General features: G+C 39.9%; 1 protein-coding gene across 30 annotated transcripts in view; it reads right to left on the bottom strand.

Moving 5' to 3' along the window:
• Window positions 1–1,580: 1,580 nt before the first annotated feature.
• Window positions 1,581–24,228, bottom strand: part of KLF12 (KLF transcription factor 12) — a 453,354-nt gene continuing 430,706 nt past the window's right edge. For all 30 annotated transcript variants that reach the window (XM_086710407.1, XM_086710520.1, XM_086710513.1 and 27 more), the window contains one exon: window positions 1,581–11,483. In XM_086710407.1, coding sequence (XP_086566533.1) covers window positions 11,302–11,483 — 182 coding nt within the window. In that variant the 3' untranslated portion in view covers window positions 1,581–11,301. The remainder of the gene's footprint in view (window positions 11,484–24,228) is intronic.

Here is a 24,228-nt window from a genome sequence, read left to right as displayed (position 1 = left end):
TGGGATGAACTGAAAAACAAACAAAAAACATTGCTAAAGGGCTGGTTTGGCTGTTTGCGTGGCCTAACGAGCACTCTCAGAAAATCAGGCCAGAGACATATAAAATTAATTTCCAACTTACATTTTGTTACAAAGTCATATCCAAAATGAAGTAATTGAATGAATTAAGTTCAGCCTTACAATTTGCTACCATGCTTCACCCAGAGTAGAACAAGACGGACTTCCTTAATTTATTGGCCTCTGCCTTAACCGAGTATTTCTAAGATGGCATAACGAAAATCTTCACAAATAATTTAGTAAAAATGTACTTATGGTTTATTGCCTCAGTTTTCAAAAAAATACCTTGCTATCTTTTAGTGAGTGATTTCCTTCGTAAATTGGGGGTTGTGATCACCACACCAATACCAAGAAAGCTCTGACTGGGAGAGAAAATCACTCCCCCCTGGGAGGGACCCCCTTCATAGTGCTCGAAACAGCCAGGTTTGGGAAAGTCAGAGCCACAGTGCACTGAGCCTCCCAGCTGAAGAGGAAGAAGCGTGTTTGGATGGGGACGGCTGGAATGTGCACCCCCGTGGCTCTCTCCACAGTGTCTTTGAGTGGAACAGAGTGATTCTGCAGAACACCACGTTCATTTGGAAGTGGATTTCTGTCTGTAATAAAGCAAGCCTCAAACGATTTTAGTCTCTCATTTTTATGAGTGATTCAACTACCCTATGATTTGCTGAGTATGAGATGAAGGGCAGTATTGTTGGGTTTATATCGGTGCGAACATACATAATCAAAGTATTTGTTGAATGTTTTTGATATTCACTGCTCTTAACTCTCCCACCTTAGCCCCTGATCCCCACCTTCCATCCTTTCTCCAGTCTCTTAACCCACAACCCCCTAGTGGCTAAGGACACCAGTTCTGGAACCAGACTGACTGGGAAAATTGCCTAAACTCAGCGCCACTCTTTTTTATCTATAAAAATTAGGATAATAACAGGACCTAACTCAGAATTTTTGTAATGAATTAAAAGGAACAGATATAATGCTTAGAATACTGCCTGGCATCTATGAAGTACTCAATTATTATTTGAATTACCACCTATCATCTATCACCATTCTATATAATTATCAGTAGCATTCACTACCATTCTCGTCATAGAGTGGATTTACCTAGTAGATCTTCAACTGAAGGACATTACGCTGGAGGATAAATAGATTTTTCAAGTGCTTAATTTAGCAATTATTCAAAAGACATTCTCCTCATTACCGGTCTTATTTTCAAAAACCTCATAATCCAGTTTTCTTAAAAACGTACAGAAATAAACTTGCTGGCATGTGCCAGGTGGATCCTTCTATACTTAAATGATACACAAAACCTGAAAAAAAGAATTCAATTATAGAGTCCATTCTAGGCTCGGAAAGATGCATTTTTTTTCCATATCACTTCATATTCCTGGACCACTTTTTAATTTTATATTCAGTATTGTTAGGAATCCTTCTTTGGGTGCCGGTTGTTATGAGATAAAAACCCTGTTCATTTTTTAGTATCAAGTATATCTCGTTCTGTGTTTCAAATCACTGTACACAAGTGGTAAAACTTTTCATAACAAAGGTTTAATTAGAATGGTTAATAACCATGATTTCCAAAGTGTCTGAGTCACCCTTAGTAATAATTAGGGAGTTTTGTTCCATACAAAATGCTTTATTTAACCTTCATGCCTTCATTCAGATAATTATACAAATGCATACAGTTAAAGGTTTAAACTCTATTTCGGTTCACAGCTCAATTCATAGGAAAGTTGAATACAGAAAAGCAATGCACCAACAGAATATGTCTGAGACACCATTAAAAACGATAACACTTGTTCATTTAAATCTCTGAGAATAGACTGGAATAATCATCCTCTGAGAGAGGCTCATTAGGAGGGTCTCCCTTTACATTATCATAGGGCAAAAAAAAAAAAAATCACCATTTTACAGTAAAAGGAAAAAAGCTCTGAGTATATTTACAATACATACACTATACATAAATACAAGAACAACACTTACATAATATTAATAAACTTATAACAGGGGTTGCCTAAACACTACAGAGTATATAAATGCAGAGGAAACTATTGGGAAATTAGATCTTTAGATAAGCTGGAGAAATAAATTCATTTGCAATTAAAACTCTGAACAGAAAACCAAATGAAGATTTAAGAAATTAACACATTTGCTTGCCAGCATCATTGGGGGGTTTTATCCTTTAATGAGTAGGACCTCCTCTGGGCATTGTAACTCTCTGGGGTCAGGGACCCGAGAGTCTTTTGTAAAATTACATCTGTAAAGTGAGTCAGACGCAGCACATCTATTCAATTTGCTGTTCAGAGGCTTCAAGCCTAGAATAACTGTTTTGTAAACCAAAGGATGTTTTTGTATTTTTACACAGATGGATCTTGTGATCCAGTCATCATGTATAATGAGCTAAGTGTCAAGGAAAAGGAAAAAGATGCCTGCTTGATTTGGCCAAAGATGATATTTTTCTTTATTCCCATATATTTTTCAAATACGAGTGAGAGATTTATTTAAAAGAATATGACGTTTGAACTGACCCCCACACACCAAGAGCAATGTCTAGACTACTACTAATTATAACTAAGTCATTTTAAGTGGCAGGTGGGTATCTTAAAGGTGGTCTGTTCTCATCGTTTCACAACACAGAAAGTTCTGAGTACATTCTTCAATGGACAAACATGAATTTGCTGGTTTCTCTTTTTTAAAATGAGCATGTTATGATACACATAATTGCATTATGATGCAGGATGACATAATACGTAAGACGATGTTTTCAAGCTGGTTTTGTAAGTAGTTATCTCACATCCACAGAGAGTTGGTTTGCCATGGGATGCAACGTGTCCCACATAGACATGGACAAAACAATACAACTACCGTTCTGTGAGGGGTCGGGGAGGGGGGGGATGGTGATTTTTTTTAAATGAATTTTTAAACACAACAAATTGTGGACAGACAAGTTGATAGGAAAGAGCCTTGAATATAGGCACCAGTGCCCCAGTTCAACAATACCCATCCAACATGATGAAGCCTGAGGAACAAAATATATATTGCAGTCTGGGTGTAATTAAAAAACTCTGCCATAGGAAAACTAGAAACACAAGTAGGGAGAAAGCATTTTCTATAAGGTTTTACACTGTATCTTTGGAGCACGAAATTAGCAAGGGGAAGATGTCGGTGTGTCCCTAAAATGTCTTACTTTTTGATTACCTGAGCACTTTTACTAGAATGTGACCCAAATTCTACCCTCCTATGCACCCTCATTTTTCACCAAAAATGAATCTCTGTGAACGTCTTGGCAGGCCTGCTTTGGTAAAAGCAAGATATAATTCACAGAGTCTGGTTCTTGCTTTGCACAAAGGGCAGACTATTGTCCCAAACATCTAAAATTTCTAGAGATGAAACCCAGAAAGAAAGAAAAAAAAAAGTACTGATGTGACTATTACCGCTATTCATCTCTTTTCAACTCACTTAAAGTTGTGGTTTTGTTGTTGAGAAATTGTTGCTTGTGAAACCCAATTAACGGAGAAGAGAGCCCCTTCCCGCAGTGGCTTGTGCACACAGAACACTTGCTTTCAGCACGGAAGGGAATTTGTTTATACAGGTTTTATCTCTTCCCTCAGCCAAGTAACAGGGAGAAAGATCATAATTCAGGGGATTCATTTTCAGAAAAAAGAAACACCATGAGAAATGACATTCTCTTAATGTTTTCTAAGCCCATTAGTGTTTCCATGGATCAATACTGTCAAAGACCTTGTTCTACACAGAAAAGGGGTGGTGGTTGATTTCTCTGATGTTGGACAGCTTCTCACATAAAATTCAATTAAACTAACAATACCATAAACAAATTATTCATAGGATTATTTAAAACATTCCAAGGTGGTACTTTCAGGTGAGAAATCTGAAAAGGAACTATTCGTTCTCTCTCCTTGCTTGTCATCTGAATGTTTGTGATTGCCGCCCCGTTAACAACTGCCAAGAGTGGGCTGATATTCACGAGTTCTATGGAGGTGTACATTTCAAAAGCAATTTAAGCAGATTCTAGAAGGTCTACAGGCGGAAAGGCTTTTACTATACCTACAAATAAATACATAGACTTGAGAAAACCCACTCTGGCTAAAATGCTACCAAGTAGGGGAGAGTTTTCAGGATTTGGGATCTCTAGGCCAAACATTTCAGAGGAAAGTGACAAATTCAGGGAGACAGCTGATCAGTGCTGTTGGTTTATAATGATCCTTAATGCAGGACTTCCCAGGAGAAGCCTGATTTCAGATATTAGGTACCACTGTCATATCATGTGCTGTATCCTACTTGGAAAATAGGACTACCCAGCCATAAAACTACTTCAGAGTTAGAAATATGAAAACTTGGCTGCAGGGAAGCCACCTGCAGTGTGGTGCAGTCGGAAGAACACGGCCTTCAGACTAGAGACAGGTAGCTTCACATTCCCACTCTGCTGTTCACTATTTCTGTGTTTGCAAATGACTCAGCCACTCTCTGTGCCCCATTTGCCCAACTATAAAATGTAGACCTGTTTATGGAATAGAGGCAACGTGTCCAAAAATTGTCTACTAGAATGCTTGGTGGATAGTAAGGGTTTAGTAAAGGACAGCTGTTGTTTCCACGGTTTGCTGAATTTCTGACCTTTCAACTTCATTCAGTATTTTGAGACAACTTGTAGGAAACAGGCCAGTTAGAAGATTTGACCTCAGCGAGATTTCAGAACCCAGTAGCTTTCCTTGGACACTTAATTGGTTCTTTTACACCCTATCCTGGCACATTTCCTTCTCCTTTTTGTTCTTTCTGTAACTTAGAGAAGGAAATAGTGAATGGTTTTCTAGGCCTGTGGTCTGGTTCTGGAGAAATATGTAGACCACTGTCCATCGTGGTAGCCTTCACTGTCTAAAGCCTGAGTGTTTAATCACAGTTATATTTTTTAAAATTGCTCCTACCAAATGTTTGGCTCTGAAAGAGTATAATTTTGCTGATAGCCCTCAATAGCTTGTTTGGGTGGATTTGTGCTCTGAGATGGTAAGGCTGGAGAATTTCCAGGGCTCTTGTCTATTCGTATAATCTCATTGTATATTTCTATTCATGACTCCACTTCTAGCAGTAAAATAATTACAGGAAAAAGTAGGCAAGTTCTGAATGTAAATCTGGTAATTTCCAGGACTAACTGCAAACCTTGGTCAAAGCTAGGCTTACTGTCAGCAGTCTTCAGTAGACTTTTTTAGAGAGAAATGATTGTGTCGATATTCATTTCAAAATGGTTCTTGTAGGATAACAGAAAATACTAGGGAAAAAGAAAATGAAGAAATGTAAAGATGAATTTGTGCGTTTGATATTAGTCGACAAAATAAAGTAAAACAAACAAGTATCTCCAGTGTTTTGCTCTACATAATTTGACTTTTGTTAACTGAGCAAAACCTTTTGAGCTACACACAGTGCTTTGCAAGTTTGGGGCGAATCAGTGAAGTTTTTACCTTAAGATTATAATTGCCATATTCCAGAGTGTACGTTGAAGATAACCTTAATGTTCAGATTTGCATTCTTACATTCTGTAAGATTAAATTAAGAAATACTAGCGTAAAACAAGATTGGGTATATTTAAAAATCACAAAAGAATTTTCATGGGTGTTAGAACCTGTTCAATTTACGATGTGCATATATTTATTCTGTGTGTGTGTGTGTGCATGTGTTTCCCAAATGTGGAGGAAAGACCCGGTCTAATGAAGAATTATTGCTGTGTAAAAGCATAGGAATATCTCATTGGTCATAATGTCTATTGACAGGCACTTTCAGCTTTTAATTCATTTCTGAAAATGGGCATTAGCTTATTCCTGTTGCCAGTACAGATTCGTTGAACATGTGGCCATATCCATAGCACTTCATCTTGTCAACATGTAGCTACTCTTAAAAGTATTCATTCCCTCTGGAATTAAACAAGAATCAGCCAACACCTTATAGTTGTTTTGCTTTTTTGCTTTTTGTTTGGTATCAAAAACTAGTTCACTGAGGAGGAAGATAATTGAGAAAAGAGAATAATTGCTAGATGCTTCTCTTTAGCACAAGTAAAATCCTATGCGGCTATTTTCTCCTCTTCAGGCAAAGACATTTTGAATTTGGAATCAGTTGTCTGCAACTTAAAATGACTTCACTGTGTTTTAAACCGTCCTGGCTAAATTGAGACAAGTGACCACTCCATTTGGTCAGAGCACAAAGAATGTGCTCTGACACAGTGGAACACAGTTCCCATGGCAATATTGCTAATTGTACGATATACAAGGCATATCTGAACAAGTTTCTTTTTTTTTATTGTGATGAAAACTAGAAGCTCTTTTTTCCCCAACATACTTCATCAAACTATTTACAACCTCTGTAAAATTTGTGAGTTTGAAAATACTTTTCCACTATCACATACGTTTACGAATACAGCAAAATATTTTCACTCTATTTTTTTTAAAGATGCAGTATCCTCCTATGTCATTTTCTTACGAAAATCTGAATTTCTATTGCAACTGCACAGTATTCAGCATATTTAAAGTACCAATGGACATGGGTCGCTAAACAGACATTACTCTATAATGAAACTGTGAAAATATAGCATTTTTAATTTTTATGTACACTTCTTAACTATAAAATGCAGGCAAAGTCATACATAGCGTTATAAGCTGATTCCCTAATAAGGTAAATAACTTACATTTCTAGACAGCATGGATTATTACAAATTCATTCTTTTAAAAAAGTTCTTTGTTGATATTTACGAGCCCACTGGCTGCTGCATATACAGGTGTGTATGTGGTGGGGGTGCCTGTACAGGTAAGTGGAAGGCAGTGTGGGGGTAAGTAGAAATGTAATATGGAAGACGTGACTTACCAAACCCCTTTTCAGAACAAAAGCATATTGAATGGAAAGATTTTTGAATGAGATGCACTACCTCAGAAAAACTGAAGGAAGAGATTTGGTCAACGAAGTTACAGAATACATAGAACCTCCTAGATTTACAGGCGTGAGTACAGAGCAAAATCTGAGACGGGACTATGCGGTATGAGTATTAAGGCTTCCTGGGCCCAAAAGGACGCATGAGAGTTCTCTCTCATTCAGTCCCTTACATGAAGACTATAGCTCAGTGTATTATGGGTGCTGGTGTTCTTAACACTGCTTAAATTCTGTCAATCCTCGCTATAAATGTTAAGACACCTTTCTAACAACATCATGGCTACATTTCTTAGCAGTCATAACCACATAACAAAGGCGTAGGAATACATTTGAAGGCCTCACCTCACCAGATTTATTCATTTGCAGCTTTGGTAAGTATAAATAAATAAAGTACAGAATAAGGAATACTGCATCTTTATCCATATACATGTTATTCTAATGAACTGATTTCAAAGTGCAGAATTAGATTTACGTTTAAAACAGAAATGGCAAAGTTTGAAGTTTTAAAAAAAGTTGTATAAAAATGAACACCATCTTTGTATAAGCTGTTCCAAATTTCAACCAGAGTGAGAATGGCCTTTCTCATCCCCTAGTACTGGCATCTGTAAACACTGTAGCATTTTGTAAGGTTTTCTCCCCACCTCACAATTTCCCCTCCTATTTTCCACTTAAAGTGAATAAAAAGTGCTCTTTTTAAAAATGCAGTTTGTGTTATTGTCAACTGCTTTTGCAAATCAATGTCCTATAGTGTTTTGTCGAAGTAATGCCAGGCAGTAGTACATTCTTTATGGGAAAGCCATTAGGGATTTTCGTCTACATGTCTTAATACAACTTAAGACAAGTTATCAAGCAGGCTTCTCAGAGTCCACACATAATTGACAGGATGGGGCTGGAGGTGGATAGGGAAGCGTGAATCTTTTTCCTAACAACTTATGATCAGAATATGGGGAGGGCATCTATTAAAACCTCCGAGTAACTTGTAACTCTTTCAAATAATGTTAAGTCTCTTGAGCTCCCATCTCTACACCACAAAGAGATAGTCAAGTCTACTACAGCTCCTCAAGCCACTCCAGCTGTCTGTGTAGTTCTCAAACACGCACATGTGTCCAAGTGCAAACTGAACAGCTCCAAATTTAAAACCAAAGAATGCTTCTAGTTAGGCAACTGACAAATCCTTTGGATTCTGCCCCTTGTCTGTTGCTCATCGTCTACTACTGTGCTTTTTAAAAGAGGCTAGAATGGATATAGATGAAATGGAGGAGGCTTTTCCATGCCTGAAGATATTCCTACTTAAAAATCCAATTCCTTCTCTCCCAAATCACTTTCCTTTCCATGGGGAAACACTGGTAGGAAACTCACCAGGAAGAATTTGCTATGTCCCGGGATGAGCCCCAAGTAAGTTTCCGTCCTGAAGGGGAGATCAGCAACTCACTCACTGCTTGTGCTCGGATCTCTCTTTAGAAGTATCGATTATGTCGAAAGGGGGAAATGTCATAACGCTGACAGATTTTATCAGTTAACTTACCATCTCCATCTCAGTCTGGTTTCTACTTTCAGAGGGTGGAGAAAGAGCTCACTTCCCTGAACCTTTCCGATGTGATCAGAGAGGAGCAGCTCATTTAGTTCTGTGCTAAATTTAAGTCAAGCTGTCACTCAGGAAGCTCCCACTGCCTGTCAGTTCTACAAATTCTAAAAACCATTTCTACTTGTAACACTCTCAAGATATCTCTCCGCAGAGAAAAGATTGCCCCTCTTATGAGAGTAGGCAGAGTGAAATCAAGTCTACACTGCGCCTGGGCGATTCACCTACTAACAGCCAACCAGGTTCTAGGACCGGCAGTGAGGACATCATAGGCCATGCTGGCCACTCTCTGTGTTCTTTGCCACTGACCAGTAACCAACGCCGGTGTGTAGCAAGAAACCTTTTTCTATCCAAAATGGTCACAAGCAATGAGAAGTAGGAATTGTATACAGTACAGATAAAAAAAAAAAACAAACAAAACTTTCCAGTTGGTAAAAAAAAAAAAAAAAAAGAAAAGAAAAAAAAGAAAAAAAAGAACGAAAGAGGAGAAAAAAAAAAAAAACCCAAAAAAACAACAACCAAAAAACCCAGTGCTTGGTGGGTAGTAAGATTGTATAGCAAAAGGAGCTGTTTGTCAACAGAATCGCAGCCCTTGTTCGAAGGAAATTGCCTGATGAATTTTTCAGACCTGGCAGAAAATGCAGAGCACGTATTTTTGAAGACAGAATTTGACCTGAAAATCATTATGCTGTTGCTTGAACATTTAAAACAAATTCCTTTTAATACCATCCAACACGAATTGTCCTTGTTTCAATGTTTATAGTTCTTGCTTCATCATTAAAGTTTCTCTGAGTAAGAAGATGATCCCAAAAAGGATAGTTCTACAACCGGAAATTATTTCAGAATGTTCAAACATTTAAACATGAGCTAGGAATATTGTGAGGTTAATTTGTGCAATTCCCCAAATCAAGTGTTGGTGATTAAAATATATTGCAAAGGCCTATGCTGGCAACCTTTTATATCTAAGCTATAAAAAATCTTAACAACAACAACAACAACAACAATAACAAAAAAACTTCACCAAGCCCCTTAGCCACATAAAGCTGAAAAAAAAAAAAAAAAAAAAAACAACAACCCAGCTTTTAGTGGAGAAACAAAATACGGTAATTTTTCTGAAAGAATGCTTGTTGGTGATGTATTGCTTTGTTTCCTGTGTACTTCGCTAGCTGCAAGAAAGGCTCGTGAGTTTAGGGGGCTGACGGGATGATCATCTCCTTCCTCTCACCCTCAGCACAGGATGAGTGGGTTCAACATCCCTGTAGATGCCAGCGCAGAACCCCTGGGTTCCGATACAGTTTAGAAAATGAAGTCTATATAGAAGAACCTATTGGAGAGTCACTTGGCCTTGGCTCTCCAAGTGAGGAAACTAGCACCATGTCAGGCTTTCCTCGGGGAGCGCTCCCTTTCCACTGACTCGGTTCCAAGGAGAACTGACCCATTAACCCAAGGGTTAACTCCCTGCTATGCCTCCTTGGCCTTTCTCGTCACCAAATAACTGTTTTCAAACAAGAAAAGGGGAGCATAATCTTTAATTGTGGTACTCAACCAAGCAGGACAACAAACAGCAGAAAGATTACCTCAGGGCTCTAAATGTAACCAAGACATCTAAAATGCTAGGGTGTTTTTTACAATCCCTTTAGTAAGTATGAAAATTGGTAACGTGAGTCCTCAGTGAAGTTATTGTAGGAAAGTCCTTTTATTCATTATTGCTTTTCTCCTCAAGAGGCGCATTATTCCATCTCTGCTTTGTCTGATTTTTCATGTTCACTGACTTTGCCCGAGCAGCCCCACCTCTTACCTTGGTGCCAGTGTGTCTAAGAAAGTTTGTTGTTTTTTTTTCCCCCCGATTCCTTGTAATCAAATACTAGGGGCAGGAAGAGATGATGCCTAGGTGACAGAACACTGCAATTTGAAGTGGGGCAGTAGTTTTTTAGACAGGCTCTTCCTATTCAACTACAGAACACCTCTGTGCCAGTCCATGCCAGGGCAGACACCGAGACTAGGCTCCAACTGAAATGTCGCTGCCCCTCTGCTCGAACAGATGAACAAAACAGAATCAAAACAAAACAAAAACAATCAACGACAAACAAATGAGAGATTCAATGTTGGTTTTCTTCAGGGCATGGCAGAATGACAAGTTGCGGGTGATATCTAGTTGCCGTCATCACTATTGCAAAGGGCTGCCTGAGCGCCCCTTTATTTTCAGGTAATGGAACCTCTCCAACAGGCTTCTTCTTCTCTACTTTCATGCTGCTTGCTGGTAACAGATTGGATGTGTGTTCTATCTTACTGAGACAGTAACTAAAATTTCAGTAAAAAGAGGGTAAGGGGTGGGATGATGGGAGAAGAATCCAAATTTAAAAGGTCTTGCGCTAGCCATCAATTTGTGGTAGACGACCTTTACGGTATCGATAACAAAACGTCTGACAGCTCAGAAAACGTACAAGCTACAAACATCTTGAAATGGCAGAGTACACAGCACGGGAAACAATGCCTGTCTCTTCAGCATTTGTGTCACGGATCTCCCAGGCCAGTGAGAAGACGTTTCTGGTGTAGTCGTGATGGGGGTTACCTTCAGACCGAAAGGAGAAGTGTTACTTCTTTTTCCTGCTCTGGTTTCAGACATCGTGGGATGGTGATGCCCTTTTGTGTTAACACTGTGAAGGGGATTCAGCCCTGCTGAATTGGGTGCCGCTAAGAGATCCAGCTCTTACGCTCAGCTGGACGGGTAGCATTCCTCACACCAGCATGTGCCTCCGGCGGTGCAGTGCCAAATGATCTGACCGGGAAAAGCTGCGATCACAGTCCGCGCACTTGAATGGCTTCACTCCCGTGTGTTTGCGGTAATGCCTTGTCAGTTCGTCCGAGCGCGCGAACTTCCAGGTGCAGCCTTCCCAGGTGCACTTGTAGGGTTTCTCTCCTGGAAGAAAAAGGGACACACGCTTTGGTGCTCCATCACTTTTCCATAACAACCAAGCCAGCACTAGGGGTGGGGCAACTGTGGCTCTCGGGGGATTTTCCATCTGGTAACCTTTCTGTCCGGAAACCTTACCATCCTGCCAGTGTATCTGGGGTCAGCCAGGTAGGGGTTTCAATCCCGTCTCTCCTGTTGGGACATCTGGCAGACTTAGTTAACGCTTGCACCCTCAATTACTGGGGAGTTACTTTCCGGTCAAAATACGGAAAGGCGTAAACTGATCACTACTGGATATCATCTCGACTGGGTGACTAAAGAGGCATTTTAGGTCTCTACTTAGGGTTGATTGGGCTCTAATGCTGGGACTCACAAAGAATTATAAAGGGTAATTAGTTAGGTTTTGTTTCAATACTCCTCCCAAAATGTATACCACTTGGATGGTTTAAAGCTGTTTCAGGACACAATGTCCATTTATCAGTCACTGAGAATAAGCAGAGTCTCATTAAAAGGTAAAGCACTCCACCACTCCCCAGAAATTAGGTATGAAGTACCTATCGTTCATAAACCATCTACTTTTTGCTTGTCTACTGGAAAGGAATCCTAGATAGCTAAGAGTGTAAAGTTTAAATACCCTTTTCAGTGATTTAATTACAGTGAGCCCTGAGGAATCATCAAGTTGGTTTTAGTGTTGAAACTCATGGTGAAAAGCAGTCTGAAGAAGTATGTAATTTGACCAGGTCCTTCAGTCAACTTGTAAGAACAGTAAAATATGCAAAGGCTTTGCTGGGAAAAGATACACTACCCATTGTCCAAACGAACTCCCAGGGGGAGAGAGACAATGGTTGACCCAGGTGTGTTTTTTCCTGGCTCTCACTCAGAATGGATGCCCTGTCCCCATGCAACCCCACAAAAAGTGATCTCTCCTTCTGTTCCTTCCATCCAATAGTCAACAGAATTCCTGGCCACACACAGTCTTTGGTGAAAAGGACCTACGACAGGGAAGGGAGTTTTTGGCTGATTCCTATGCAAAGTGAGTATTACTAACCCCACCTTACAGATGAGAAAACTGAGGCTCAATGTAGTAAAGTAACTTGCCCAATGTCGGAAAAAAAGAAGCGTTTGGTTCCAAATCCAGCGCTTTTCACTATGTTACAGTGGCATGTAGAATTCTTTTCCCATGTAAACTTTGTCACATCCTCAAAGTTGGTTCTACTTTCTCAGGAACTCCCAAATTATTCATTTCTTACTTCTATTATATCATCTATCACAAGGTATCATAAAGATTTTATTTAGGTGCCTTTTTCTCAACCAGTTTCTGAATACGTGGAGGTCAAGGACCAGGCCGCTACCATTTCAGTATCCTTGGGGTAAAGGATAGAATAAATATCAGACAAGTTCTTGAATGAATCAACAAAACTGCCACACACACACACACACACACACACACACACACACACACACACACAGAACTATGAGGCTCTGTACATGAGAGTACAAGGGACACCTACATGGGAGAACTAGCTTGAACTGGACCCAACATTTTCCACTCAACCCTGAAACAAATGCTATCCCTATGGGCCCTTTCAGGATCAGGAGATCCTTTCAGAAGTGAGTGAACGGCACAGACCCATTAAATCTAGAAATGCTGATGCTCTAATTGTGGGCCACAGAAAGCTCCAGGTTGTTCTGAAAGAACTCCTTTCAAGTAGAAGCCTACTGAGTGGATTAACCCAAAACCTTACCCTCTGACACATTCTGGATGTCCTACAGAGACAAAAATCTTCATTTGCAGGTGTCTATTGACCAAAGTTGAACAGAAATTAAAATAATAATAAAAATCAGCAAAACCCCTAAGTGGAAAAGATTGAGTGTCTCCTCCATAGTATATCACTGGCAACTGTTAACATGCTTTTATTTACATGCCATCCCTAGACGTTTGTGACGTGTATATCACGAGCATGGGTGATAAGGAGCTGAGCTTGATATAAATTGTGTCTTCAAAAACGCATCCATCTTTGGGGCACTGAGCTCAGCTAGCGGACTCAGTCACCAACGGGCACTTCTTAGCTCTCTCCTGTGTCACCAGGAACCAGCCACAGAGAGTGTAAAGTTATGAAGGAAAGAAGACAGCGTTTTCTAAATTGAAGGATGGATGGAGACGGGTCATGTGTGTCCGACTCCCCTTGCCGTTCCAGATGGAGTGAGGGGAAGAGGGCCCACAGCTGGGATGAGCCTGGAAAATAAGCAGAGGCAAGGAGGACACAGGGGCTTCTAATTTCATCTCAGGAGGGATGTTAGAGGTTTGGATGGCCTGCCTTGGGGACACTTTCTTGTCTCAGGTGCTCTCTGGCCTTCCTTGCACCTCCAAAGTAGGCACTTCATATTCTCTAATTTCTTCCTCGCAGTTATAATAGTCTTACTTTTACTTTCATTTTGGCTGTTGAATTATGGCATTTATGTCCTTTACACTTGAAAATCTATAGCAGAGGGTGGTAAACTGTGGTTCCCCGGCTAAATCTTGTCTTTGGCCTGTATTTTGTGCAAACTTTGAGCTTACAATGGTTTCTACACTTGTACGTGGTTGAAAAAAATCAAGAGCACTATTTCATGGCACATGACAATTACATGCAATTCAAATTTTAGTGTCCATAAATAAGTTTTTTATTGGAACACAAATCATGTTCATTTGTCTACATATTGGTTATGGCTGTCTTCCAGTGATGGCAGAATTGAGCACTGCAAGAGAGAATAATGTAATAAAGCATCTAGGCCTGAAATGCTTAGAATATTTACTATCTGGCCCTTTACACAAAGTTTACTGATCCTTGATGTTAGGAAGGCACCTGAACTTTGCATAGGCTTCCTGATTACATTAACTTACTGACTTGGGGTATATAATACACACTGTTAACTTGGGATGGGTGGGTGAGGGACTATTTTGGCTATAGAATAATCACTTACACTCCATTAAGGACCCCAACTAAAATTCTAACAGCACACTCAGTAATAAACACATGATATTTCACACCACATACTCTGAGAGTTCTGGATTGAGTGACTCTCTGAAAAGGCTCACCCAATCCAATCTGAGTTTTAAAAATATCGTTAGGGTCTTTTCTGCTCATTAAAAAATGAGGAGGGTCTTCCTAGGAGAGTCAGGATGGGGTAGGGCCAGGCATGTCTCTGTAAACTTTACAGAGATTCTACAGTGTAGAACAGTGATTCTACATGATGATGGAGGCTCCTCTCCAATCCCTTTCACTACAGTCGTCTTACAAGGCCATTGTGAACCATGATGAGTTTCTATGACTGGCTACTGAGTCTGGGGGAGAGAACACTGATAGGGAAGGATCAGAAAGTAGCTTAGCTGTTTGGCATCGTTCCTGACATGGCTATTTTAGGGGGTGGGGCCTAAAATAACTGAGGAAGGCAGTAACTGGTAGCAAGAATTTCTGTGAGCCCACAGACTTGGAGCAGGAAAACTTTGTGCAAAATCTGAGAAGTATTCTGTGAGGTGGAATCAAAGCACAATCAGTGATCATGAAAGACAAGGCTGGGTGAAATGGGTGCAGTGAGTCAAAAGGCACAAATGTCCAGTTATAGAAAAAATACATCATGGGGATGTAATGGAACAGCAGGTGACTGTAGTTAGAATACTGTATTATATATTACAAAGTTGCTACGAGAGTAGATCTTAATGAAAAGTTCTTGTCATGCAAAAAAACCATCGTATCTCTGCGCTGATAGATGTTAACTACACTTACCGTAGTGATACCTTCACAACATATACAAATATCGAATCATGTTGTATACCTGAAACCGGTTTAATATTGTATGCCAATTATATCTCAAAAAGAAAAAGGAAGTCAAGGAAAAGGTCTCAAAAATACAAGAGGCAGACATGTCCCTACTCTTGAATAAAACCAATGAAAATGATAAAAGTTTTTAAGTTATTAAGGGCTAGGTGATGAATGAAGGCATATAATGAAGAATGCAAACCTTCTCTACTCGGCAGTGGGGAGGGGGAAAGTAGTAAACTTAATTGTCTGAAAATAGTAAACTTAATTGTCTGAGCAATAAGTGAGTTTTTTCTTGAAAATTTCTTATAAAAAGGTATACTTTCTTTTTAATATCCATGAAAACTTAAGCATAATATTCTTTGCCTATTGCCTCATTAATAAAATTAGAGTTTGAGTATTTTCTCTCCATGCTTAAAAAAAAAACAGAAGGGAAAAAGAAAACAATAAAAAGAAAAAAAAATTAGAGGCTGAGCTATAGGGGGTGAGAAGAGGAGATGGCTGTTCTGATCAGGCAGAGACCTGGCTTCTGCCCTTCACTCCAGAGACCTAGGTTTTCATAAGAGACTCTTAAGTACAGAGAACAAACTGAGGGTTGATGCGGGGGTGGGGGGAGGGGAAAATGGGTGATGGGCACTGAGGAGGGCATTTGTTGGGATAAGCACTGGGTGTTGTATGCAAGCGATGAATCATGGGAATCTACCCCCAAAACCAAGAGCACATTGTATACACTGTATGTTAGCTAACTTGACAATAAATTATATTTAAACCTGTAAGAACAAAACTCATATATATTAGCAAAAGAGAGAGGGAGGGAGAGAGGGAGAGAGAGAGACCTAGGTTTTGATTATACCTGCCCAAGGCCTAGGATTTTATTAAAAACTAAATCAATAAATGTTCTTTTTGGACTAGTCAGTTCCAGAAGTGGATAGAAGAACAATTTTAGTGGCCACTGCATTGTATTAAACTCTGTATTTTATTTTATGCTTATGCTTGAAAGCAATTTAAAGGATACAATCTTGTAAGCAAATTAGGGTAACAGAAACTTCTTGATGTGAGGAAAAGCTTATTAAAATGATAAATACGTTTGTAAGATATATTGTAGCATGCAGACATGAGCCCTGAAAGGATATAATGAACAGACAGAATCTTTCTTCCATCCTGTCTTCTTTCCTCCAAAATCTTGCTGGAAAGTAGAAAACTAAATTTACTAAGAAGTTAGTGGTAGGCACAGAATAGGGAGTGTATGTCCCATGACAATTTTCCTATGGAAAGCGTTGGCTTGGACAATGAAAGGAGTCAGGCATCTCCCTGGGTCTATGCTTCGTACACAGCTGCTGTGCATCAGGAGGATGATGGGGAGAGTAAACACTATTTCCAGTAATTTCTTCAGGAATCGTGAACTGTCCTTACACTCATTTGAATTAGATTTCTGCAAATGTGTTATTCAAAACTGTTTTCTCTAGAAATAAGCTAAAAAGAAAAACAGCATGCCCACCTTCTTCCTTCTTTTGTCTAACTCACAAGGACACTTTGAATCCCTAGTGGCAAAATCTTTGAAAGAATAGTTAATATTTTTCAAAAAAAAAAAAAAAAAAACCTGTAAGTTTTGATTCCACCATCAGATCACCTGTGATTTTTGTTTCTTCTCCTCATCCCATGAAATAATGAAATGACAGAAAATGACATGGTACATGTCATTACCAATAAGTCATAGTTTAGATGATTTTTCTTTGCTAAGTTGAGACATTAAGCTACTAATGTTTAAGAAAAACCGAAGGACATGAACTAGGTAATTAATTGGTAGCTTAATCCCATGCCATACCTTGGGGAGTTTACTAACTTTCAGGTCTTCAGTTCTGAAGCGTGAAGTTCTCCATGTCCCATGACAAATCCAAGCCATTTCCACACTTTGTATTTGAAAAAAAAGAATGCGGCTATTTCTGAGCACAATCCGTCCTCCTCTGTTGTTTAAAAAACCTGGACTAAACTATGAAAACCTCTGAAAAAGGAAAATGTTAACCAAAACGAATAGCAAAAAAGCTTCTATTTTTTAAAGTGGAACAGTCCTATAAAGAGTAAACAGAGAGAAAAAAAAAAAAAAGAACAAGGAAGGGGGTTCGTTAAGTTTTGTTATGAAACACTTTTTAACTCCGCTTTCAGAGTTCAAGCTAAATACAATTTTATATGCGTGTGTGTGCGTGTGTGTGTGTATTCACAGGCGTTATTTAAACAGAAGTCTAATTAAGTGTCCAGAGAAAATGAAAACTCACGTCAGGGTTTTCTTCTGGAAACAGTCAACAAACTGATTTATTATGAGAACCCCTGTCTCTTTCAATTTTGGTTAAAGAAAAGGATTAAGAGTCACTAAATGCACTTCCATGACATTTACCCAGCAGAAGCATAATAAAGTCTAAAGAAAACACCAGGTCTTGAATGGATTCCCAAAACCCACGAAACAAAAATAACTTTTTCAGGTACCTCCCATCTTCCCATCTGAAATGCTGAAAGGTAAATGTGTACTGAGACAAAAGACAGGTGCCCTTTCATATTAAAATGACGTGTAAGCAATACACATAAGAGGAATGTGCAGTTTGAAAAGTCTGGGTCAAACAAAACACCCATGTTCTCACATCAGCTACTCTCTGCTATTTTCTCAAGCAACTGAAAAGGAACACCTTTTGCAGCAGGAAGCACAGGCTTTTTTTTTTTTTTTTTTTTTTTTTTCAGTTCAGAAGTGCATTTCTGAAATGTGTCCCTGTTTAACTTTTATGAAGTTATGGGGCCCCAGACGCTGACAAATGAGCTTCATTACACTCAAGGCTCAACATATTTGCTGTGACAATCTGTTTCACTTGAGGAATGGTATTTGCATATGACAGGGGGCGGGGGGGAGGGGGAGCAGAATCAAGATTCCTATCTTGTCTTCTGGTTTCTATTACCTTAGTTCATAAAAGTTCACACAATTTTAGATCTGGGAGGAAATTAGGTGCTTTTAAAATGAGGAAACAGAAACCTGGAGCTGAGATTACAAAGCTCTTGACTTGTCCTCAGGGTGGACCAGGCTGCCTTCCTTATTGGTGGTGTTAAGGTGGCCTGAAATAGCATAGGCTTTGAAATCGGGCAGAAAGCCTGGTCAGATGCTGGCTCAGTCATCGATCTGCAATCAGATCTCAGGCTAGAGCGTTGGGCTTTCTGAAACATCGTCTCCCCATCTGTAAAATGGAAACACTGTTTCTACACTTGGGAAACTAAAAGTACACGTGGCATGTGCCTGAGAAATGACAGGTGCTCAATAAAATATTTAATTTTATAGTTATGAAATTCAAGGTTTTTCTGTTTTTGCTAGGAAATATAAATTATAAAGTTAAAAATAGATCCTGTTTGCTAGGTTTCAAACAAAAAAAAGAATTAAGAGTTTTCTGGTAATTGGATGCCAATCTTGATCTTGATTTTCCTAACATTTTAATTATAAAACTACGAACAGAACAATGTAGTATCTTATAATTTAGTATTTTATAATTTGTTTGATCCATTTGATCTTGTCAATTTAATTAAACACGTAATCAATGTTAGTCTCTGCCCCACTGAATTGTCTGGACTGAATTAACTGTCTTTTTTCATTATGCGTAAATGAGACAAAGTGGATTTGTTCTTTCTTCCCCATGCAATTCCATAACGCGTATCTTTGAGGAAAACAATATTTGCCAAAGCATATAGCACTTTCCACACACAGCACTTTGTTCTAAGAGCTTTACGGACGTACGCTTTGCAGTAACCAACTCCATTTCACCCCGAGTTGGTATGTGATAGAGGTAGGATTTGAATTCTGGGAATCGGATACTAGAGCTCACAGGGGTTTTTTTTTGTTGTTGTTTAATGTTCATCTGTTTTTGAGAGGCAGCACATGTGGGGCAGGGGCAGCTTGAGGGGGACAGAGGATCTGAAGCAGGCTCTACGTTGACAGCAGCGAACCTCACGGACCACAAGATCACGACCCGAGCCAAAGTTGGACGCTCAACCGACGAAGCCACCCAGGTGCTCCAGAGCTCAGTTTTAACCTCTCTTCTATATTTGCCTCTCAACGCTTTAAGTCACTGCTTTAATAAACCAGGATATCTGGTCAGAGCCGGATGTGCAGATTGAAAATGTGAATTAGTACTTGCAGGACAATGTGTTAACACAGCGACTAGCTAGCCCTTCTCATCCAGAAATCAAATATAAATGACCTAAAATATCCTATAATAAAAACATACTTTACTGAAAGTAAAATGTTCAAGGTCTAAGGGTAATACTTTATTTGGCTATTCTGAGTTTGTTTTTCCATGTAGTGACAATATTTATTTTCCTATGTTTCTGGTTACATTTTCCTTTTAGTTTCTTTTGCAGAGAGTTCTGCCTTTACCCGTCCCTGAAATGTTTACCAAGATTTTGACTCTGACTTCTTCTCACCTGCATAAGTTCTCCTTGGCTCCTACGGCTTCCACCACGACTCGTACGGAAAAGATTCCTAAGTCTCTACATCTCAGTCTCTCTCCTAAGCACCACAGAGAGATCGACCACAGAGGTGGTAGTCCAAAGGTTATTTCAACATGACCAAAACTTTACTCAGCAGCTACCCCCTAAAAAAGACCAGTTGCTCCTTCTGCTTTGCTCTCTGGAGAAAAAGGCAATCCTACCTACTCGGGTGTCAAGTCATAAAGTTCTCTAGTTGGAGGGATTTCTTGGACTTTTCTGCCTGCCCCGACCTGATCATTACACCTGCCAGCTCTGCCTTCCACATGCCTGTCCAGCTGTCCTCTCCAGTTTACCCCCCAGTTGTGAGCGGCCTTTCTTTAGGTTCTTGCCACCTTCCACTGACACCAACTTCTAATGGTTCTGTGTCCCTGTCTCATGTCCTACCCTCTCCAATAACATCTGCAACACATTGAAGGAAAATGTTCTCAAAGACAATCTGGTCACGTGGCTGCCCGGTACCCTGGACACGCCCATGTTAAACTCTCCTCACACCCCCCTGGGACTGCTGGTTTTACTGTCTGTCCGCCCCTCAGCGGTTGAGTACTGAGGGTGGCTTCAAGCTTTCTTCACTACCGTATCCCCAGGGCCTAGGGCAGCAGCTCCTTGCTGGTAATTGTTGCTTAAATGAATGACACTATTTTAATTCAAAGAGCTCACATTCCCTTAAAATATAACTTGCCACAGTTAACTTAAGAGAGGGTTAAGGGAGGTGCCTGGCTGGCTCAGTTGGTGGAGTGTGCAACTCTTGATCTCAAGAGTTCGAGTCTCATAGCAGGTGTAGAGCTTACTTAAAAAAAATGAGCAATCTATGTTGTGAGGCGGAGAGCCACTGCTAGCATTCTACTCATTCTACCATCTTTTCTATTCTAATGAGTTAGAGTATGTATTTTTGAGAAGGAAAATAAGTTTGGGAGATTTTATCTAAAACTAGTGCTATTTAAAGGGTTGGTCTACGGGGCGCCTGGGTGGCGCAGTTGGTTAAGCGTCCAACTTCAGCCAGGTCACGATCTCGCGGTCCGTGAGTTCGAGCCCCGCTTCGGGCTCTGGGCTGATGGCTCGGAGCCTGGAGCCTGTTTCCGATTCTGTGTCTCCCTCTCTCTCTGCCCCTCCCCTGTTCATGCTCTGTCTCTCTCTGTCCCAAAAATAAATAAAAACGTTGAAAAAAAAATTTAAAAAAAAAAAAAAAAATAAATAAAGGGTTGGTCTACAAATATCTCATTTTAAACCTGTGAAATTACTAACATGACCTGTGAGTGAGCCTTCCATTTTGCTACTCAAATGAGCATTAATTATTGTAATCTTTAAAGCAATGTATGTACTTTATAATTCTTTCTATTCTTAGTTATGAAGATTTTTTATTGAATTATCATAAGTATAATAAATAAACATTATTTTTATATATATTCTTTAGTGGTGGATATATTTTCTGTAAAAATACAGCTCCTCATTATCTTTAATCGTTCCATTAAACCCACCAATTTTGTATCAGTAATAGTTAATTTTGCCATTCAGGATAAGATGACCCAAACTCACAATCTAGCCATTCTTCGATAGAACACAAGAAAGTACAAGGGCTGGGAAAATTATTATCCCACTCCTGCCTACAACACAATTTTCATTGGTATCTGGATAAAATAAACCCAAAAGCAGGGGCGCCTGGGTGGCTCAGTCGGTTAAGCATCCGACTTCGGCTCAGGTCATGATCTCGCGGTCCGTGAGTTCGAGCCCCGCATCGGGCTCTGTGCCGACAGCTCAGAGCCTGGAGCCTGCTTCAGATTCTGTGTCTCCCTCTCTCTCTGACCCTCCCTCGTTCATGCTCTGTCTCTCTCTGTCTCAAAAATAAATAAACATTAAAAAAAATAATAAAAATAAAAAATAAACCCAAAAGTAAAAGAAGGAAAATGCAGAGCGTGGTCATAAGATGCCTAAATACAGTAAGTACAGCACTGGTACCCGTGTTCAGATCATTAATCTGATTCAGATTCAGATGATCAGGTTCAGCATGCTTCCACATGGTAACTCTCCAGGACAGGTTAGAGTAACTCCTCCATAAATGAAAACAAGTACAACTTTCACAGCACTTTGTTATCCATCCAGATTATTCCAGTTCCTTTTTCCAGACGGCACTTGAATGCCTGCTCGCTGGGGTAGGTGGTTTTCACCACACCCGTGCCATCAGGACCCATCACCCTGGCTGTGCTGCTGCAGAAACTTGTATCAAGCTCACTTCAAGGCTTTCCTGTCCTGTTTCACACCAGCAGATATTTGCAGACATGGCTGTCTCCCCCCCACCACACTTAAAACTCCTTGCCGTCCACATCTTCACAGCGTACCCATTACTGTGCACAGTGCTGCGCACTGCACAAGTACTCAGAAGCTGCCTATTTATTTATTAATGCTTCTGGTCCTGCCTTCTCACTGGCTTTCTAACAAAGTAACATTTTAATAGACTCCGAAGAATGACCAGTTCACATTAATGAAAAGCTTTAAAAATATGAAGTCACTTGTTATCTTATTACTTCAAAGCACCTGAATGACAGTCACTAAACAGGTACCCAGGTAGTGCTGGCCAGACACGCATGAGAATGTGGCTTGAGTGGTGAGGCTGGCAGGTTATTAGCAAACCTGCCTGAGAGCGGGTGTCGTGACAACAGCACAGGTTCTAGAGAAACTGGTGTTTGAATCCCAGCTCCACTGCTCAGCCACTGCTGATAGTGGGTAAGTACTCTCACCTTTCAGGGTATTTAGAGATACAATTAGAATAGGGAATAGGGAAGGCACTACTCCTAGAGCTGAGCACAGTGCCTGGGATCTGGCAGGTCCTCAGGAAATGCCAGCTCTCTCCCATCTGTGGTCTCCATGTCTGTTCATAGCATTTCCCCCTCCTAACCACACACGCTGGCGGTCTTCAAAGCCTCCCTCTCCCTCCCCTCCTGTCCAATCAGATGCCAGGCCCTGTTGTTTCTACTGCCACAGTGTTTCCCACATACCCTCCTTTCTGTGTGACACAGAGATGCCCCAGCGCTCTATGGTCATGGAAGGTTCTACCTGCCTAGGGAAGGAGGGTAGTCAGATGGCTTAACAGACAAGGGGACACTGAGATAAGCGTTGAAAAATTAATAGCATTTCTACCAAAGCAGGAAGAAAGGAGGCCCCTCAGGCAGGCCATTTCAGGTAGGAGAAAATGTGTGAATGAGCTCCACACACTGAACACAGTTGGAGAGCTATTCCTTTGTTTGCCTGAGGAAAGGGGGAGATTGGGATTAGGGTCAAGCAAACGAGGTTTAACACGAGTCAGAGGAGAAGGGCCTTATGTCCGAGTACAAAGGTGTCCCCAAACTCCCTGGCCATCATAGACAGCTCCTATTGCGTTCTATTGTCCTTTTGCTTGGACCTTTATTATAGGGCTTTGCACACTTGACCTCTGTTATGACTATCCATGCAACTCTTATCTAGTACACTTAAGGGCAAGTTCATTGAAGATGGGGGCTTATGCCTCCTTCTGCCTTTTTCAAGATAAAAATCTATAATGCCTTAGACGTGGAAAATGCTCAATAAACATGGGTCATGTTGAATCTGTTTTGTACATATGCTTTTTGTACATATGCTTCTTGACATAGTTACAAATGAAAAACTATGTTTTACTAAGTATTATATATATATTCCTTATAGGATTATTTACATTATCATTTTATCAAAATGATGATAAAGAGGACTTATTAAGTAACAGCTTTCACTCAACTTTTTCTGAATCACAAAATTTTTAAATTAGGAGAGGTTAGAAGTACAGAGATGACATTATTATAGCTGCTTATGATGACTGTATACTAAATGATGCACACTTTTTTGCCTTGAACCTATGATTACAATAACAACATATACCCACGTCAATATTCATACGTACACAATTTCAATTCAACAAATAATTCTTGAGCCCTTGAGATGTGTTAGTCACTGTATTTACTGGGGATATAAAAATAATGCCCCCTATGGTAATTATGCAACAATGGGCTATGTTTATGGTCAGAGACAAAAATGAAACAGAAAACCTGAGACTCACAGAGTGAAGTGAATCTCTCAGTTAGGGGCCAAGGACAGATTCAGACTGTTGTCTCCTGACTTCAGTTTAGTTCTATTTCTATTATAGTTTCCTATTTCTCAGCAAGTACCAATGTGCTCATACTTGTGAGCTGTTTGCCTGAGACTTACCAACAACTTGTTGGGAAAGGATTTGTGCCTGAAAAATGTTGGTTAGCTCTTCAGTGATTAATGATCTTGGCATCACTAAACCCTATGCTTTATCTAACAACAAATCTAGACAGCGGACCTGACACAGAGCTTTATACGAATGAGTTATTTAATTAATGAAGATAGATGTGAAAATCTAAGCAGCACCCCACTACCTGATCTGGCAACTACAAGACCTCTGAACA

Source organism: Puma concolor, chromosome A1, assembly GCF_028749965.1.
Source record: "Puma concolor isolate L17-30 chromosome A1, mPumCon1.1.hap2, whole genome shotgun sequence".
Taxonomy (NCBI): Eukaryota; Metazoa; Chordata; class Mammalia; order Carnivora; family Felidae; genus Puma; species Puma concolor.
This window is presented reverse-complemented; position numbering and strand designations above follow the sequence as displayed.